This window comes from Aquila chrysaetos, chromosome 2, assembly GCF_900496995.4.
Source record: "Aquila chrysaetos chrysaetos chromosome 2, bAquChr1.4, whole genome shotgun sequence".
NCBI classification, from domain to species: Eukaryota; Metazoa; Chordata; class Aves; order Accipitriformes; family Accipitridae; genus Aquila; species Aquila chrysaetos.
The window spans coordinates 39398451-39415877 of record NC_044005.1 but is presented as its reverse complement, the minus strand read 5'-3'; the positions used below and the strand labels follow the sequence as shown (position 1 = coordinate 39415877).

General features: G+C 43.4%; 1 protein-coding gene across 4 annotated transcripts in view; it reads right to left on the bottom strand.

The window, feature by feature from the left end:
• SUSD6 (sushi domain containing 6) overlaps nt 1-17427 on the bottom strand; it is an 88649-nt gene that overhangs the window by 38577 nt on the left and 32645 nt on the right. For 2 of the 4 annotated variants that reach the window (XM_030034437.2, XM_030034447.2), the window contains exons 3-4: nt 12677-12864; nt 8106-8135 (exon numbers count right to left, since the gene is read on the bottom strand). In XM_030034437.2, the coding sequence (XP_029890297.1) occupies nt 8106-8135; nt 12677-12797 (151 nt within the window). In that variant the 5' untranslated portion in view covers nt 12798-12864. Of the gene's footprint in view, nt 1-8105; nt 8136-12676; nt 12865-17318; nt 17338-17427 lie in introns of those variants that run through there. The other 2 variants (XM_030034452.2, XM_041127435.1) reach the window with 2 other exon arrangements.

The window sequence follows — 17427 nt, the reverse complement described above, 5'->3', positions numbered from 1 at the left end:
AAACTGGGCACAACAGGTATTGGTATAGGAAAGTGTGGCTCAAAGAAATTCATCAACATAAATACATCTATCCTCATAACCTCAGGAACAAGCTCAGCCTCAGGGAGGAATCCATCCCACGGAGAAAGCTACTCCAAAGGGATGGAGAGCACTCAACTTCCCTGCAAAAGCAACTGGAACTAGCTGCTGTGGGGAGATCAGAGACCAGACCGGGCACCACAAGTTTCATCCTGCCACCATGCGATATATATAACAACAGACAAATGGTTACCAGAAGGCTTTCTAGTTCTGTTTTCAATTTAGTGTTCAGTTTTCATTACCTCCGATACCAGCCAGGGCATCACCAGGGAAAAGCGACTTCAAGTAATGATTCTGTTTTAAATACTACAGGATTTGCTGCAAACGTGTTTCCTACAACTTACCATTTCCTACCACCTCCCAGAAAGCCTCCCACTACAGGAGAAAAGGGAGACCATGAACCACAATGGCTGAGAAGTAAACCAAGTTTTACACCAAGTGAAACACAGGTCAACTGGAAAAGCAAGCTACAGACTGAAACAACATTTGCCTTTCACAAACACTGCTGTGATTACAGCAATTCCCACTTCACTATGAGATTGGGTGAAGGTACTCTTAACACCACAGAAATAACACATAAGAGTCCCAAATCCCTCCCCTGGAAAAGAAACAGGAACTATTTCACCTTGAAAGTTCAGTCATCCCACTGATGCTTAGGTGTTCTATCCTACCTATAGAGAAGTATCTGCATTTAATGAGTATGCCAGCCTCTACTGCCACAGAAAAAAGAAAGTGACAGACCACTCTGGAAAGGGAGATGTGTTTGGTTTCATTTGTGCAGGGTGCACACTGGCAAACAGCTTTGAAATGCTGCCACCAAATCCAAAAATTTTTTAAATGAAAAACACAAAAGCTTCAGTTCTGCAGGCACCCTCCCTTGGTGCTACTAACTAACCAATGTCAGGAGAAAAATTTCTTCCATTTAAAGCAACTGTCATGGTTTCAGCTGGGATAGAGTTAATTTTCTTTTGAGTAGCTGGTATAGTGTTACATTTCGGATTTAGTATGAGAATAACACTGATAACACACTGATGTTTTCAGTTGTTGCTAAGTAGTGTTTATATTACGTCAAGGATTTTTCAGCTTCTCATGGCCAGCCAGCAAGAAGGCTGGAGGGGCACAAGAGGTTGGGAGGGGACACAGCCAGGGCAGCTGACCCAAACTGGCCAAAGGGGTATTCCATACCATGTGATGTCATGCCCTGTATGTAAACTGGGGGGAGTTGGCTGGGGCAGGGAAGGGGGTGTGAAATTGCTGCTTTGGAACTAACTGGGCATCAGTCAGCGAATGGTGAGCAATTGTACTGTGCATCACTTGTTTTGTATATTCCAATTCTTTTATTATTATTGTCATTTTATTATTATCATTATCATTATTTTATTCCTTTCTGTCCTATTAAACTGTCTTTACCTCAACCCGTGAGTTTTACTTTTTTTTTTGATTCTCTCCCCCATCCCACTGGGTGGGGGGAGTGAGCAAGCAGCTGTGTGGTGCTTAGTTGTTGGCTGGGGTTAAACCACAACAGCAACTAATTAAGTTAAGAGTTCAGCAGGTGGAAACAGACTTAGTGATAGATGCTTCCCTGCTGTCAGAGGATGCAGAACAGACATTCATTATCATCCTCTCAAATCTCTCCACAGCACCTGACTCCTGACCTGCCTCAGACAAGTGGCAGGTGGTATGTGGCAGAGGTACATGGTAAAAGAGCATCCTGGTTTTGGCTGGGATAGAGTTAACTTTCTTTCTAGTAGCCAGTATAGTGCTATGTTTTGGATTTAGTATGAGAAGAATGTTGATAACACACTGATGTTTTCAGCTGTTGCCAAGTAGTGTTTATACTAAGTCAAGGATTTTTCAGCTTCTCATGCCCAGCCAGCAAGAAGGCTGGAGGGGCACAAGAAGTTGGGAGGGGACACAGCCAGGGCAGCTGACCCAAACTGGCCAAAGGGGTATTCCGTGCCATGTGACATCATGCCCAGTATATAAACTGGGGCAAGTTGGCCTCAGGGGTGTGGATCACTGCTCGGGAACTAACTGGGCGTCGGTCAGCAAGTGGTGAGCAATTGCATTGTGCAACACTTGTTTTGTATATTCCAGTCCTTTTATTAGTATTATTATTGTCATTTTATTATTGTTATTATCATTATAAGTTTCTTCCTTTCTGTTCTATTAAACTGTTCTTATCTCAACCCATGAGTTTTACTTTTCCTATTCTCTCCCCCCTCCCACTGCATGGGGGTGAAGTGAGTGAGTGGCTGCAGGGTGCTTAGTTGCTGGCTGGGGTTAAACCATAACAAACAGTTAATTCTTTGCTCACCCTGACTGTAGTCAGAGAATGGATCTCCTCATAACACCCCTAATTAGCAGCTTCCACCAGTCTCTTTTGGTTTTACTGACAGCAAGAATCAAGGATGCTAAAAGCAGCCCTACCTGTGTGCTGGATGACAGGCTACAACCTCCCCTTTCCTCCATGCAGTCATACCACTGCCCACCCAAGGACTCAACTCTTACATGGGATCAGCTCATGACTGGAAAGAGCTGGTTAAAGCAGGACCAAACATGACCAAGGCAACACTGACAGGAAAAATAAAGGGGAAAAAAAAAAAAAAACAAAAACCACCAGTGCTCTCAAAAGGTGCTCCAGCCCTGAGGAGTCTCCAGCCACAGCTAGAGGCATGTGCCAAGTGGCAGTCAGTCCTCCAGGGTGCTAAGAGGAGGCAGAACTTCTCATAGGGGCTAAACTCTTCCAGCACAGCACCCGTGCTGCAGGTCAGGTGTTTGCCCACCAGAGGTATCGCCTTAGGCCAGGCGGAGAGTTATCTGGCCACCACTGCATGCACCTCCCCTCCCACACAGCAGAAGTGCACTGCCAGTCTTGTGATCTGCCTCAGACCAAACTTGCCAACTTGCTTCACTACCACTTCAGTGACACAAAATTGAACAAGGATCCTCTGCCAACAGAGAGCTCAGCTCTGCCAGCACTGTATATCTCCTCCAGCTATTCCAAAAGTGGAGTCTAGCTTACTAAAAGCCACGGAGGAAACAGCCACCATCAAAGCACAAATTGCCAACTTAAAGATAACATTTCAGTATTTGAGAAGCAAATGCAAACAGATTCAAAGCGGGAAGGCCCGAAGGTTAAAATTATGCCAGCTCAAGGGCATCACATTTCTACATCACAGCAAGACTCATTTCTGCTTTGGGCTACTGGCAATAACATTTGCAACAAGACTAGCTTGTTGGGAAAGACAAAGAAGTGGAGGACTACAGGAATACAATTGGAAAAACAAACTTGCCACCTTCATGGATTTCATTAAGACTTGCACTCAAAGACAAACTCATTGCTGCTTGTGACTATGTTCCGATTTTTCAGCTTACATATCAAAAATGAATAATTTCCTCAGTTGAGAGAAAAGTGGCAGTTGAACCTAAACACTCAAATGATAAAGTCCTTATCTTTTCTTAGTATCTTATAACCTAAGTCAATTACACCCAAGAAAGTGTTTACAATGAAGCCTGAAGGTTGTTCTCCAGGAGCATTCAAAGGTTACTTTTGCTAGGGAAAGCAAAACCAGTGACAGAATGGAAGTAGTACGAGCTTTAGGATAATAAAGCACATTACAGTTATGGCCATTTGCCTGTGCTAAAGAGAAGTAAAGATGTGCTGTAGCATAACACATAGCTCAGCACAACTCTGACAGTACTGGTCCTTTTCAAGAAGCAAGTCAGCAGGCCTAGAACTTGAACTACTGGAGACAGGTTACACAGCAGGCGCATCCCCAGGACTCTGAGTTTCAAAGTCAGGTGCTCTGAAGGCAGGAGTGGAATGGGCCAGAGGAAGCCACATTAGAAATCTACACTTCTCCCCTCCCAGCCAGGGATTAAATCAACAGCTGTGGGTTTTGTATGACGCACCAGAAGCATGTTCCTAAAGGTCTCTGCAGCATCAGGTAAGTCTCCTGGAGATAGATCTCCAGGACACTGGTGGTCCAGAACAGAGGTAGCACCAGCAGTCCCTAACCCACTCTAATATAACTTCATCCACCTGGAAAGCATCACCATCAGCAGGGAGTGACACCTTGGTGTTGACAAGGATCCAGGATACAGCAGCTTTAATAGCTTTATCTTGTTTACAGGAAGGGTTCCTCTAGAGTGGGTGTAGCAGCCAAAGAAATGCAGGGTAGGGGAGAAGAGCAAAACAGCTTTTAACTATAAAACTGAACAGAAACTAAGAAAAGCAGAACTTTCTGAGAAAGTCATGGATAATTCTCTGAACATGGCAGAAACTTCCACTTGAAATTCCTCCCTATGTCTTGTTTCACACACAGTTGCTATATGGTCCTTCGCAGTTTCTCTCCCCGCCAGCTCCCCAGACATGATGTTAGAGCACTTGTAGGCAGACACAGCCAGTACTCCAGTAACTGGCATCTTCACCCTGCTCTGCTCCTGCCTTGAGGACATTCCCGCCTTGAAGCTTCAGTCCCTGGAGGGCACACGCACTCTGTATCCCTCAAGTTCTTAAACTCTCTGTCAGTGTCTCATTAGTCAGTCCTGTTGCATATAGAAAAGCCTCAAAAGCCTGATGTTGTAAAGGCATATCCTTTATCCTCCTGCATTAAAACATTCTTACCTAACCATTAAAAAAAATAAACACACATATATTTCTGCTAGAGTCCTTCCTCCCAAGGCCATACTATTCTCAACCATTCTAATCTGCTTGCATAACTAAAACACTACCTTCTCTCAGGACTTATGCTACTTAACCACCAAGCCACTAATTGGCTTTTTAAACCACCAGGATCTTTTTCAAAACTCCACCTGTGGAAACCTTCACCTTCCTGTTTTGCTGCACTCCTCTGTCCCCCTCCTCTCCTTCACAGAATCTTATTCTCCTCTGATCCTCATTCACTTTCAATCTACTCTACCACCTTCCTACAAATCTCCATTTGCTTCTAGTCCTTTTCTATGCCTGAAGAGTCTCCATATAGCTCTATTTCCTTCAAAATATTCTAGTTCTACCTAAACCAGAAAAACTTTGTCTGTTGTCTCAGCAGCTGACATCTCTGCTGAAAAAGAAGCAGAAGAAAATGCAAAGTCGCCTAAACAAAAACATTGGTAAGATCACAAACAGTTTTGTTCTCTTTCTGATGGATAGTTTTATGGGTGCCTAAGGGTATGTCTGACACAAAACTTGTTATACACCATGTTGGTTTTTTCTCAGGACATAGAAAATGTTCCTTCAAGCCAGAAAAGCAGCAGTAGCCTCAGGCTTTCTGGTTATGACTCTGCACATGTCAGGCCTACCATGTTTCTTCCCTGAGAGTGGGTTGAAAACTCAAGACAACCATCCACCAGAGGTGCTTATCTCACTCTACAGCAAGGCAATATTCTTCAAATCAGACACGCTTCTCCCTTTACTGACAAAGTAAAAGATACATCTCAAAAGCAGCAGCAATGTTTCTTTCTCCTCTCAAACAAGAAAGATCTTCCCCATTGAATTAAGATGATGGGCTAGACCTAAAATGCTGAGCCCGCAGGATTTAAAGATGCTCTTTTGTTACCCTACTGTTCAATTCTTTGGCTTCTGCTTCCCCTGAAATGCTTCTTACCACGCCAAGTGGATAAATGCACTTATCCTTGCATTCACGGCATAGGCCCTACAGAGAAGGTAGGCAGGACGCATCTCCATTCGGCACCAGCCAGGCCAAGGTACACAAGCAGAGAGGAAACATCCCCACAACCTCTTGAGATTAGGCAGTCTTCTCAGCACAGGAACTCCAAAAGTTCCCCTCCCCCTTCCATAATAAAAGGATCACTGCACTAGGCTGGTCCAAAAAGCTCATTCTATTCTTCAACAGTTTAGCAACAAGCCCCCTGGTAGCTCAATCCACCATCCTGTAACTCATCTAAGCAGCCTCATACCTAAAGTATTACTTCAAATCCCCTCAACATCTGGAAGCAAGCAATTCGCCAGTCCTCCAACTCCAGTACAACACTTTGCAGAAGTGGAGCCTCAGGGGAATTCCTGCTTGCAGAGAAAGATGAACACTCCCCAGAGGTTCATTAAAAGGAAAATTTTTTTAGATGCAGATCAGTACACACAGATAAGCAGGTACAACCTCTTGAGACAATGCCGTAATCCGGTCACTGGGTTCCAATTACTCTCATGAAGGTACCAGCATTTTTGAGCTTGCTGTTCAAGTGTCTTCAGCGCCCTACCTTCACTCTCGACTATCAGTGGCTTGTTACCAGCAGTGTTTTAGCAATCCTCATCTAGACACAGATTGCTGGGTTTAACACAGGGCCTTGACAGACTCAGGCACAAAAGCTGAAGGCTCTACAGTCTACAGCTACCCACCTTGTCCTACTGCTTGTTTCCCCCCTTATCACCCACACAAGCATGCGGAGGACACATCTACTCCACAGCTTTACATACCACACACCAGCTATTCCAGCAGTATTTGCACTAACAGCCCAGGTTGAAGTTTGCCACAGTTCCAGACCAAATTTACTTGTTCTGCCATCCCTGGTGCAGAGTCATTAATAGCTGACAGCATGAACAGGAGGTGGTAACTGCTTGTGCTGCTACAGTTAAACATAAGAACTGGCGATGCAATGGCAGATATGGGTTGCACAGATGAAAAACATTCAATGTATCCTAAAAACATACAGCCTCAGTTGCAATGGTAACCAGTTTAGGACTCAAAAGGGACAGAAGCAGGAAAGGAATTGTCAAATGGCACAAAGTGATAGGAAGGAAACTTTCTTCTGTTCCGCTGTCAGGACTTTCCCCATGAGACTAGGAATAAACACAAATTCTTCCCAAGTGATTGCTCAAGTAGATAAAGAGGAAGGACTCAGTGATAGAAGGAAGCTGCATAAGACGACAGACAAGCCTGTGTCTCTAACCTAGCAGGCAGCAGTCATCAAGGGACACCAGGATGGTGATGAATCAGAACCTGGACTGAAGTTCACAAATACTTTCTCTTGAAGAACAAATCATGCCATTCAGCACCCCTCCTGCTTCCCTCTACAGTGAAGCTCCTACCAGTTTCCATATTTCTCATTCTAGCCCAAGAAGCTAGGGTGAGTCAGACCAGACAACTCTTGAGTTATCTCCTAAAGCAGCTTATTTTCCTGCTAGCAACCACAGCCAAGAATTGAAAGCCCGTCAATACTAAGTGTATGTGATACCAGTCTTGCCAGGAGTAAAATTCAGGCATTGGATAAAAATCCAGGATTCAGATGATTCCATCAGGTCTTCTCCCATCTCTCACTCCCTGAAGACCAAAATTTGGTAGGTGGTAAAATTCCCCTCCCATACCTTTAAATACTTCATTACAAATCCATTCCCCTCAGACTCTGTTTCTGTATTCCTTTTTATTTTTTTGGAAGAGAGGGGAAAGTTCAGACTAAACAGATCAAATTTCAGAGTTCAACAAAGATTTACACAAAATTTTATACATTTAAAACAGATTCAGAAGCCAAATATGCTTCCCAATTCCTCCCAAAGTTACGTACATCCATAACATGCACACAGGAAAGATTTTAGACTTTTTCCAAGCACAGGAAATGAAAAGCAGGAGTATCCAATGGAATATATCCAGAGACATGTTATGTGATGAGATGTTCACCTTTCTTGAATAAAGGAAACAAAGGGAGTTTTGCCTCAGCTTGCCCTCCCCAGCCTCTCAAAACTCTCACAAGCAGCATCTCTCTCTGGGTTTTAATGAAATACTTATTCTATTTGTTTTTTCTTGAGTCATTTGAAGTTAAATGCTATAGAAGGTACAGGAATCCCTTCAAGCACAGTGAAACACATGAAGTTGATCTTCCTCTCTCAAACCGAGGGCAGTCATCTTTTCCAAATACAAGGGACAAAAATGGAAATGGGGCATAGACATGGATCTCAGCCTATCCAACACAACAGAAGTATAATCGGAATCCTAGCTCATAGCCACTTATATTAACCAGTAAAACATCGCGCTCATTTCTCACAGTACAGCAGTGAATACAAGTCTACTCACATGCAGGTCCTTTGGATTTGCTGAGCCAACCTAGGACAGAAAAAAGGAAAATTCAGGATTACTATTATGCTTGCTTTAATTCATCCTTCAACCATTAGAACTGGTTAAAATTAAAACAAGTTGTGTGGCTTCTTGAGAATCCTATTACTCCCTTCAAGCCAGTTGCTTAAATAGCACTGCATGGATCAGTGTAGTAGCAGTATGAATATTATTATTTGAATAGTCTAATTCTGGGCCCGTCTGCGTCTGCTTCCTAGCCACCTCTGGGGCCTGGCCATTATTCTGCAGGTCCTCACCATGCTCTTCTGTACCACTCTGCTCTTATAAGCTCTCCAAAGGGACTGGAAAGAGTAATTGCACCAGAAACTGCTTCCCCTTTCTCTCCATGGAGAACTACACACTTCTCTGGGCTGACCCTGCAATTTCTCCAAACCCACACTTACATGAAGAATGCAGTTTAGAATCAAGATCCTCTGTTCACGCACAACACCTCCCCACATTTCTGTCTGGCCATCCAATGTTATAGAGTCCTTGTTTTCATGACCATTGAATTCATCCCTAGCTGTATAAATGGCTTCCTTTCAGCTGCATAACCAGAGACAAAGGAAACCTCTGCTTTGCACAGATTCCCAAAGAATAGGAACAAGTCCGAATCTGCTCAATGACTGGAGTGCTCTCTAACAAGCTGTTCTATGCAATGCAAACAAATACCAGCAGTATCCAAGAGCTTCTGTGCAGAATAACCTTGGCACTGAAAAGACCTTAGAACAGCAAGCATCAGATTGGCTGCATTTGCGTCAGAGACAACACAGAGGAATGAAGTCATTTCAGTTTATTCAAGCTCAATTTATCACTTTAATGGCAATCCTAAAAATTAAAGAGCTAGTTTTATAGTATTTCACATGTGATCAGTCAACAAAAATCAGGCTGTGTCTAAATCTTAATGGACTTAGATTCAAAGAGCCTGCATTATTATTAATTTTTAAAGGTTAATATTTAAACTCTCTCCTTTATCGGTATTGATATTTGCTTAATTCAGGATGTTTAATACTTTTACCAACACGTTTACTTGCATTTACCAGGACCAGGTGATGCTATTATGAATAATGAAAAGCCCAACCTATGCTTTGATAGGTTTCCAACAGAGCTGGTTATGAATCCAAGAGAGATTACACCACTTGGAACACAAATGATAGGAAGCTTTCAGAGTATTTTAGTGACTGCATGTTAAAATTTAATGAACAACTTATTCTGATCCACTGTCATCCTTCCAAAAATAGCCTGGCCACACAGGAGGAGCACTGTGAATGAGATATAAACACAAGGCCTTTGAGAGCTCGGTTATAACCTTAAGGGCCAGAGATGGAAGGGAGGGGAAAAAAACAACCAAACAAAAAAACAACCAAAAAACCCCAACAAAAAAAACAGCAACAAAGAAAGAATGGAGAAGCATTATCTGCAGAAAAGCAGACAAAATGGTTGTTATTGCTCCTCTCCAAAACTTAAAAAGTTCCCTATCTCTATCTACTAAGCACCCTGGCTCTTAGCTACATTCCAGATGAACCCTCAAAGAAAACAGAAGAAACAGACGGAGAACTAAGACAGCATTTTGAGTCCTTGATTTCCAAGTCTCCTCACCTGCTCATTCCTTCATTATTTCCCCCAACTAATCTTGGAGAACTTTCCAGATGGGGAAAAAAGGCACAGCAGTGATAAAGCTCAAAAAACATTTCTGAACAGCACTGAAGTTTCCATAAACCCTTATCTTCTGACATAGCTTCATTGCTTGCCCATCACCAAATGCTGCATTTGTTTTGTGTCAAAGTATGTGCAGCGGTTATTTTTATATTCACGGATACCTTCCTGTGAAAAGGGAGCAGTTTCCCCAAATTCTGCAGTGTGCTTAGTGACTAAGCAACTTAACATACTCATCTCATGGCACTCCAGGATATTTGGATAGATTGCTCGAGACAAAGTGCTGAAGATTTTTCTTAAAAATCCATGCATAAATAAAATCAATTTATTACCAGAGGACAGACCAGATGCTTGCTGACTGGAAATGAGTCTGCCCTCTGCATTAACCACGTGGCAAAGAGAACACATTCCTGCCCAGAACATGAATATATCTCTAAGCCTCCTGGAACTCAAGCAATAGAATTTCTAAACAGCAAAATGACTGCAATACAATATACATCATATGGTTTTAAACATATGAATCACAAGCTCTGCTTTCTCACTCAGAGCTGAGCCAGCCATTGTCTCCATGCTTGTCTGTCTTTATATGAGAGCATTCTTCAGCTTTTGTAGCAATTGTGAGCATGTCACATTGGCCCCACATTCAATATAAGCATTACCACCAAGAGATTTAATACAATCTCTTGCTTCATGTTAACATCGCTTTGCTCTGCCTGCTCTGAATGATTTTGCTATGTAAAGTGAGGATGGTGGGGTGGTTGGGGGACAAAGATGAGGGAAAGATGATTTTCCAAGCGCCTCGCCAGTACTCTTTGTTTCTCCATCTGGCTCCGCGTGCCTCGCCTGACTTGCTCATTAACGTTACTCATGGCTGGCGTGCTGCTGCAGGTGCAGCTCTCCAGGCCCATGACGCATTGCTGAGCACCCCCATCCCTCCCAGCAATTGGCAGTTGGGTTGCTACCTCCCGGTCTCAGAAATCCTGTACATGGAAGCGCTCCTCAGCAAGCCCTTCCCCTCCCCCAGGATTTTTAGCCCTGCGCGTCTTGCCTTCTGCTATGCTCTTGGGCTCCCCTCTGCATGCACTCACTTTCTCACTTCCCCTGCAGGAAATGGTTCATGCCTAGCCACTATAATCCTATTTAGCTGATCATCTGCCTTGATCAGTTTACCACAGCTGGTTGCAGGTCCTGAAGCAAAAGGAACACAGAAGGGGAAACAATGCAGAACCACTCTCGGGTCTAACATGCTTAACTAGTGCTTTTGTTAATGTGACTGGATGCCTCAAAAATTATACTAAAAAGGCTTGCCAGTATTGTGGCTGCTTTTCCCCACCCAGCAACCCTGTGCAGCACAGGACATTTGCATACTGACTACAGACTCAATTGAAGGCGCTGTAGTGTGTAATGGGAGTTTCAGATGGGGATGTTGCACTCCAGTCCCAGGCTGGGAGGCGTATCTGACAGGTCTACATCTGAAATGAGGCAGTGACATTATCACCAATAACAGCAAGACTGGGAAAAAAAAAAAAAAAAAAAAGGATAGACCAGATCCACAAAGACCTTGTCCCCTTCCCCCCTTACTATCTGTTCTTGCAAATTTGTCACTCTCTCACATGTGTGCCCCCACCCCTCATTGCCTACAAAGCCAAAATCAGGCCAGGAAGACCTACAAGTCTGGAATATCTGATTTCAGCAGCCTCTCCCTTCCAAACAAAGAGCCAGAAATACTAAAAGTAGATCAACTCCTCCTCCAGAAGTTTGCAGTGCCAGCAGACTTTTCCATACAGGATCACCTTGGCTTGTAGTGCACCTGGCAACTAACATTTATTCTGCTCTACCACATAGAGGCCAATTCAAGCTTTGCTGATGCTGAGGAGTGTTGGTCACAGGACATTTTCAGGTGCCATGATATGTCAAATAAATAGGACTTTTTAGAGTTATGTCGAGAACTGAGGTTTTGTTTTCAAAGGCAAGCTACTGTTGTACATTGTAACAGCTGCTGAATTCAAATCTACATGCCTTTTTGGGACTAACTTCCTTCAAAGTCCCATGCAAGAGCACACGAAGTTATTGCTTCCATCCCATGCCACTTACGATCAGGCATCTCTCTACAGACTACATCATGGCTAGTCTAAGAGAACAGACATATTTCAGGGTATACTGGGTAAACAAGCACATACTTCACATCATGTACTACTTTGTGAGTATCCAGTATATTTTCTTCTTCCACTCATTTCTAAAAGGCAGATACCCTCATCTGTGCTGACATTTTACATATCATCCCATTACACTGCTCTTTACGTTATTCACAAAACTTGTCCATCAGATAAATGTCAAGAAGACAGAAAGGGGAGATGGAAGAACTCAAGCTGCAAAGAGGATCTAATAGAGGGGTGCAGTTAGTGGGTGCTGAGGTGTCAGAAGATAGCACATAAGGAAACACTGAACAGATTCATCAGCTGTGCAAAGAGCTGAAGACAGTCTGTGCTTCCAAAACTACTTCACATGAGCAGTTGCTACAGGGCATACAGGTAAGAGTGTCTACATGAGAATCTCCCTCAACTAAAACATGGTCCACACTCTTGAGATGGTCCAAGTGCTCCCAGCTGCAGTGAAGGCATGAGAATGGAGGGGGGAAAAGGCTGGGGGAATCAAAATGACAGGGTAAGGGACAAGCACTTATTTACTAATGCATAAGACTTGTTCAGTTCAGACATTGCCCTCTGCTTTACAAGTAGCAATGGAATTTGTCCTTTGAGTACTGAAAGATGTGTACAAATGCATCAACCATCACCACCTTCCCCATAAAAATATAACGCCACCTCCATACTTAGACATCTCCCCCTCCCTGCAGCATATGCAAAGGTTTCACTTACCTGTGGCCTGTGTTTCCAAGATAAAGCTACCAAAGATAACTAGCAGAAGAAATAACCCATGGCTAGTCAAGGCAAGAGACGATCCTGTGTTGCTCTTTGGTGCTACCATTCCATGGCACATCTTTTACCCACCAAAGTTTCTTTTTAAAAAATTCCTGAAGGATCTGGTTGATCAGGAGCACCTCGATCTACAAGAACAAAGACAAAGAAAAAAACAGTAAGTGTTGAGCCAAATACCTACAACAGCTTGGGAGGGGTAGAAAGGGGAAATTCAGAAACAAACAAGAGCAACCTTTTGCATGTTCTAGCATTTAGGGATCTTGCCAAGTATTCACAGTTCACAAGGCAACAGCAGCAGAAAAGGCAATCTTCTGCATAGGAAATACTAAAAGGAGCTGCATTATAGAGAGACCAGAACTGTTCACTCACCCTCTAATATTTCAGGTGTGAAGACTGCCTAGCTTACAATTAATTTTAGGTTTTCCTTTCAAGACAAGCCCAGAGGATATAGCATCTGGAGAATCTGTTCCAAAATAACTTCAGGAGAGCCAGCCTTCCTACACCCCCACCACCTTTCAGAAGGTCTCCAAAACACAGCAGACAGTACTAGACAGCTAGGATAAATAAATCAAATGCTTCTTCAGCCACCTGGAGAGGCACAGCAAACCTGACAGCCAGCCGGCAGGCAGGCAAACACACGCTTATGAGGAGGAATGTAAAACAGCTTGCAAACCTCAGGTATAATGTTCTGACAGTACTGAGCATAGCAATTAAAATTGCAGGATGTGACACTGCTCATACCTGAGGACTGAGGGATTCAGCCATAGCCTATCAGGCACTGCCACAGCAAAAACAGACTCGCACACAAACACACAAAGCACAGTTGGGAAATCAAGAAAGCACAAAGTTGAACCCCTATTTTTAATGAAGAAAAAAGACCCAGCAGAATACATGTCCTACCAACCTAGGATGGTTTTAGCCTACAAGACCTCCAATGGTAACTTTGGACCTGGATGAATAACAATGTCATGCATAACTCCAATACTGATGAAAGAAAGCTGGGACTAAAAAAAAAATCTGTGCATACTGGTTTTACAAAAGAGGAAGAAGAAAACCGAGATAAAAGACAACTGGGTGAGAGATGTAGTGAAAAAACAAACAAAAAAACCCACACAGAGACACATCTCAATACTTCTATCATGCTATTGGGGGGTGGGGGGTGGATGATGTGCAGAAATTAACATTTCTTTACACTTGACCACAGGAATACTTCTAATTTTGAGGGAAACCCCATTCAGCCACAGCTTTTTCAGTTAAATGGGTATTCATACTGTAGGGGTTTTTTTTTTTTTTTTTTTGGCCAAGTTTCCCATAGAAATTCAGAACTGCTGGATAACTCCAAACAAATTTGAGAGGTGCAGAGGCAGTTATCGTACTCTTTCATACCCTGTGAGAACAGATGGGAGACCTGGGAATAGTACTCCTACTACTAGGGAAGGCAGTATGACTTTCAGATCCTTAAGTACTTCTGAGATGAAGTCAACACACCAGCACTGACCAGAGAAACACAACTCAAACAGCCACAACTCACGTTTCCAATTACTCAGGCAAAAAAGAAGCTGCATTATGGGAGGGAAGGTGTAGATTTGTCATTAAACCTGGAAGTCATCCTAGTGAGAAGAGGGTTTCCTCAGTTCCACATCACTACTTTGCTCATATTTACTTTGCAAAGGGGCCATCTTTAAAATTTGGATCTTAAGTCAATTAGTCTCTACCAAAGAAGAATTCTTTGTCTGCATACACCCCCGCCTTGAAATGTCATTTCAAGATGACATTTAAACTGCCATGTGGCAAGTCTGGAGCTGATGCTACAATAAAGTCTGTGTCTGCCCCTTTTGTTTCTTGCTTCATCTGGAGGGGGAGGGAGAGAATTGATGCTATCCCACTCTACGCCTGTAGCACAACCTATAGATTTCTCATGTCTTCCACAGACAAGGAGCCAATGCATTGTCCACCAAACTCCTACCATGCAGAAAGGAGTAAGGATGGTGCCACTCACCTGCTGGAATTCCTTCAGCAACAATTAGACCATGGAATGAAAAAATATTCCTCTGCGAAGAAAGCCAAGCCAGCTAGTCTGTACATCTGCCCCTCCTCTCAAGTCAGATCTCCCACATGGATTTTAAGTTCATATTCAGTTGGAAGAGGCCAGCACCTGGCCTATACTCCAGGCCAACAGCCGGCTGCTTTCTTCTAAGACTGCTTTACATTGAATTACAGCTCTGACAAAGCAATGCACCATCTTCAGCAAATGGCCCTTCTGATTAAATCAAGACAGGTCTGTCCTCCCCATTCCAATCTAATGAAGCCTCATTAGTATAACAAACTCTGCAAGTCTTGCCAAGGTATCTTTTAAAGGTGGCCTTTCCTGCTCTTGGAACAGTGCTTGCCAGGTGACAAAGCAGCAGCCAGAAGAAGTAGGGAAGAGGGCATGCAATTATCACAGAATTTGCTGAGCCGCCTGAGGTGTGCTACCTTGCCCCAGAGATGTTTTCCTCTCCCAAAGATTCCACATGGAAGCCAGCAGTCCAATGCTGGTCTCTGAACAACAACCAAGTTAGAGATACCTAAAACAAGAATATCTTCTGGGAGAATCAATTATTGCTTATTCTCGATTCACTAATAGATTGCTCCAAAGCACAGCGCTGTTTCTGTCCTTTTTTCTGAAGTCAGGCCCAGTTTCCCTATCTCTTTGCAGCTAGCAAGTCACTTGAGTCCCAGGTTATCAGGGATCCTCTCTGTCAGAGGCATGGGGCTGCCCCACAAGGAATGCTGTAAATTGCTGCTACTATGCCTACAGTAACATCCCACTAAGCTGATTTAGTTTAGTGTGGGATTGAAGGAGACACAAAGGCAGCAAAACTATTTAGTGGAAGATAGCATCAACAAACCCCTCAGAATTGTTAGGAGACAATGGGCACAGGTACCGCCTGTGAGGATCCTCCCTCGGGCTTCAGCCAAGTTACAAAACTTGTTCTCAGCCTTGACTTTTCCTTGACAAAATTAGAAGATGAAAGAGATTCTGGCTGGATAAGAAGGTATCCTTTCTTCCCAGAGGGGAGCTGGTGGTTGGGAAACTATTTAGACAGACGTTCAATTCTCTGAAAGTTGACTGTTGTTTTAGCACACTCCTTATTACCTACAGGTCAGAGGGAAGCAGCTTTCATAACAACTCTACAGGCCTCCACCTCCAGAAGTTAACTGGAGTGCATTGTAGAGCATACACATTTGTCAGAGACGTACTCTTAGGGAGATAGCTTAACAATTCATAGGTTCATGAGAATCAAAGCCTTTCCCTGTTTACACACAGCATTAAGGAACGGGTTGGTTTCTTTAATGGATCCTAGAAACAATGAGGCAGAAGCCAACAGCAGCACAAGTATACAGAGCAAGGACACTTCAGACCCGTTTCACATGCCACACCCTAGGCTGAAGGATTATGGGAGGATTAAGTTTAAACAGAGATGTTTTCAAAGAGAATATTTAGTATAGCCAGCAGTTCCCATAAACACAGTAAGGAGAGGAGAGGAGATTCTTCTCTGTTAACACTACATCAGTCAACAGAGGTTTGGGTTTGTTTTTTTCCTTTCTTTTTAATGTGCACTTTGAAAAACACCTACTAAATATGGACAAGAAAATAAACCATCCTCCATGGCCACAAAGTCAATAGCCACACACCCTCTCAGGGAATGCTATGAACAAGAGAAAAAGTACTCATTGCTCCTGGGTTACAGCCATCCCTGGGTCTTTCTTTTCTTGAAGTCTTGTCATCAAGCAGCCTTCCCAGTGATGCTTCAGCATTAGTCCCCCTCGCTGCATGGCCAGCCCTGCTCGCACAACGAGCAGTAGTCCACTCCTACATGAACTCCCTGAAGCAGGCATCAGCTTCCACTGGAACCATGCAGGCCAGACTTCCTGCTCACTCTTAAACCACAATCGGCCGTTTCCAAAGATGACGCACTCGCATATGGCAGGAGCTTTTTCTAAGCTAAGCTGTTTGGGGACCTCTGCCATTTATCTACTAGACCTTCAGAAGCTGCCAACTCATATCCCTTGATCCAAGATCCCTTCATAAGCATGCATACATTTTCCCAGGATTATGACTATTTTCTGATTTTTCCCCATTTCATCACAGCAGGACTCCTAGGTCCCCATGGGAAAGTGTTCTTTGGAAGGTCATATGCTCAGGACATGAAAGACAGCCAGATTCAGGTAGTTCTGATGCACTAAGGACATGGGATGTTGAGGGGTAGATGCAACAGTCTGAGGCTCTCCAGTTGCTTAAGATGCCTGGCACAGCTATGACCTGTGTCACTGTTGCTGGAAAAGAGGTGTTCAATCTGGATTCTTCACAGTTTTAGGGAAGCATTCAGTATGTTTGGAGTGCTACGGGCTTGCTTTTAAATACCATACTTGAAACTTGCCAAAAGAAAATTAGTTATCCTCATGCACATCAGAAATCTCTATTTTATGCACATAGTTTCCTCCTCACAGAATAATACTCAGAAATTGTTTGCTATCTCTTGAATGCACACAGCAAAGATCTTGGCAGTGGGATGAGTGATGGGTGCACACAGCATACCTTTTGAAAGGCTAAGGACAAGGATTGTTCTTGCCTCATGGTCACACTGTAGGTAGAACCTAAGGTGAGTGGTGTGGTTCAGAGGATTTAACCTTCACTCATAGTTGCT